The sequence below is a fragment of the Fukomys damarensis genome, unplaced genomic scaffold, assembly GCF_012274545.1.
Source record: "Fukomys damarensis isolate Sample0158 unplaced genomic scaffold, DMR_v1.0_HiC HiC_scaffold_13, whole genome shotgun sequence".
Taxonomy (NCBI): Eukaryota; Metazoa; Chordata; class Mammalia; order Rodentia; family Bathyergidae; genus Fukomys; species Fukomys damarensis.
Genome location: NW_022900925.1, coordinates 35,806,136 through 35,808,583, shown reverse-complemented (window position 1 = coordinate 35,808,583; position 2,448 = coordinate 35,806,136). Strand labels below are relative to the sequence as shown.

Here is a 2,448-nt window from a genome sequence, read left to right as displayed (position 1 = left end):
CCCCTCGGGGGTCCCAGTCCGCCCCGGCCCCCTCACATGGAAGACAGACTCTCCTGGGGGGAGGTCCCCCGACACCGGAAGCTGCAGTCCTCCAGGTCTGGCTCTTGGAAGAAGGGAGAGCAGGGGTCAGCGTGGGAGGTGGATGTGGGGCCTGGGACCTGGCACAGGCTCCCTCCCTGATACCCCACCCCAGAGCTGAAGCACCAGGACCTGGGCTTGAACCCTTGCCCTCTGGAGCTTCCTCGCTGGTTCTCCAGCCTATCTATCTATTTACTTAGATACAGGGTCTCACTATTTTAGTTGACTGACCTGGAACTCACTATGTAGCCCGGGATGGTCTCGAACTCACAGCGATCCTCCTGCCTCAGCCTCCCAAGTGCTGGGATTATAGGCGTGCGCCACCACACCTGGCTTTCCAGACTACTTTAGCTGTACCTCCAAGATGCAAAGTTCCAGGCACTTGAGGTGGACACCAACCCGAATGAACAGTACTGGCGGCTACCCCACTGAGCACCCTCCTACCAGAAGTGACTGCTACTAAGATCAAAACAAGGAACCAAGGTAAAGTTTAGTTGGAGGGTTTGGCTGGCATGCAACAGCCTTTAATAGCTGTGATACTACTGTAATTAGCTTTGCATGACTTTATAATCCATAAACTCACCAGGAAGATGGCAAAACTGAGCCTGGCCACTGAATCCTACTCTGGGTTTTAAAAATGCAACACTAGCATCGGACCCCTCCTTTTGGCACTGGGGATTGAACCAGGGTCTTCTCTCTGAACCACCAACCCTTTCCTAATTGTTTAAGACAGGGTCTTACCAGGTTGCCCAGGCCAGGCTCAAACTGTTCGCCCTCCAGCCTCAGCCTCCCAGAATGCTGGGATGACACTGTGCAATCATTGGTCCCTTTAAAGTGTGCCAGCACAGCGGCCAGGACATGACTCCGGCCCCTCACCCTAGGTGGTATATGTCCAATGCAATAGGCTCTCTCAGGGGCCCTGGCTGACTCCAGCCAGGTGAGGGAGCCGAGCCAGGCTGAACTCTTGGAGATAAGAGCAGTAATTCTGCCTGCCCGGCCCCTTCTGTTCTGGAACCCAGGGCCTCAAAGTGCTGGGCTGAATTCCCAGCCCTTTACATTTGGGGACAAGGTCTCCCTACATACATGGCCCTGGCTGGCCTTGCACTTGTGATCCTCCTGCCCAGGGTCCCCAGGTTTGTTGTGTGAGCTTCTGTTTCATCCGTTTCCCATAGTGCCCACTGGCCAGAGGGAGGGGGTGGCCAGCAAGGCCTCCTGCTCTGTCATGGCCACAGCGCTCGGCCTGGTGGAGAGGGAGAACAGAAGGACAACAGCTCCCACCTGTGTGGCTGCTCTCGGCTTGGGTGAGCAGTGGGTGCACAGTGCCCACAGAGGTCCCGAAGATGTGGGTAGAAGGGAGGCTGAAGGTGGAGCCGGCCAGGGGGAACACCTGAGAAGGGGAACCGGCAGGGTGGCTTGCTGGGCCCAGGGCACAGCTGTTTCTGGGGTGGGGTCCCCGGGAAGGGGAAGGAGAGGCAGGAACAGGGCCTCACCTGAGCGGTGGAGATGGGTGCCGAGGAGGAGGAGGAGGAGGAGGGCAGGGTGCTGGTGAAAGGGGAGCGGCTGAGCCGGGGCAGGGCTGAAGTGCCCGGGGGCCCCAGCAGGCTGGAGGAGAGGGGGGTGCTGCACACGGCCCGCAGCATGCTGCCCCCGTGGGAGATGGGGTCCTTGTTACTGGTGTAGATGCCTACAGGTACGAGGACAGAGGGAAGTCACCTGCTGGGTCAGGGGCCGGGACACACTGGGCCCTGGCCACATGCCTGTCTCATGCGCCTCTGGCGGGGTGACACAGCGTGATGTACCTGCGCCCCAGACCGTCTTGCCCCCCAGACTTGCTAAGTCCCTCCTGCAGTCAATGCCACTGTCTCCCAGGAGGACCGTGCAGGTGAGTGGTCCATGGGCATTTGCTGAGGTGACTGTCACCTCCATGCTTTCTTTGAAGCAAGCTCGGTTTCTCTTTCCTTCTTTCCTTTGCAGTAGTGGGGATAAAACCCCGGGCCTTCACACTGAGTAACATCCCCAGCCCTTTCTATTTTCTTGAGACGGGGCCTAGAGTTTGCGACCCTCCTAGAACTCCCCGCCTTGCCTCCTAGGGCTGGACAACAGGTGCGCACTACCGCGCCAGCCTCGGCAGCAGCGCCCGGCCCCTTGCTTCTGGTTGCACTGAGGCCTCTGTCCCCCGCACCCTTGGATCACTCACCTGCCCCCAGCAGCGGGGACTCCAGGCTCAGGCTGGGCAAGCTCCCCGAAGGTCCGAAGGTGCGGGACGCCAGACCCCCCAGGCCAGAGCTGACCAGGGAGCCCCCAGAGAAGGGGGAGGCGGCAGTGGCGGTAAAGCCGGCCAGCTGGGCGGCGGGCGGGGCAGGCACAGCT

The 2,448-nt window shown here is 60.0% G+C and overlaps 1 protein-coding gene across 1 annotated transcript in view; it reads right to left on the bottom strand.

Annotated features, from left to right (window-relative positions):
* Mllt6 (MLLT6, PHD finger containing) overlaps positions 1-2,448 on the bottom strand; it is a 17,502-nt gene that overhangs the window by 6,385 nt on the left and 8,669 nt on the right. Inside the window, exons 10-13 of the mRNA XM_033763120.1 lie at positions 2,276-2,448; positions 1,569-1,762; positions 1,357-1,465; positions 37-103 (exon numbers count right to left, since the gene is read on the bottom strand). The exon at positions 2,276-2,448 is cut by the window's right edge and continues 460 nt beyond it. Coding sequence (XP_033619011.1) covers positions 37-103; positions 1,357-1,465; positions 1,569-1,762; positions 2,276-2,448 — 543 coding nt within the window. The remainder of the gene's footprint in view (positions 1-36; positions 104-1,356; positions 1,466-1,568; positions 1,763-2,275) is intronic.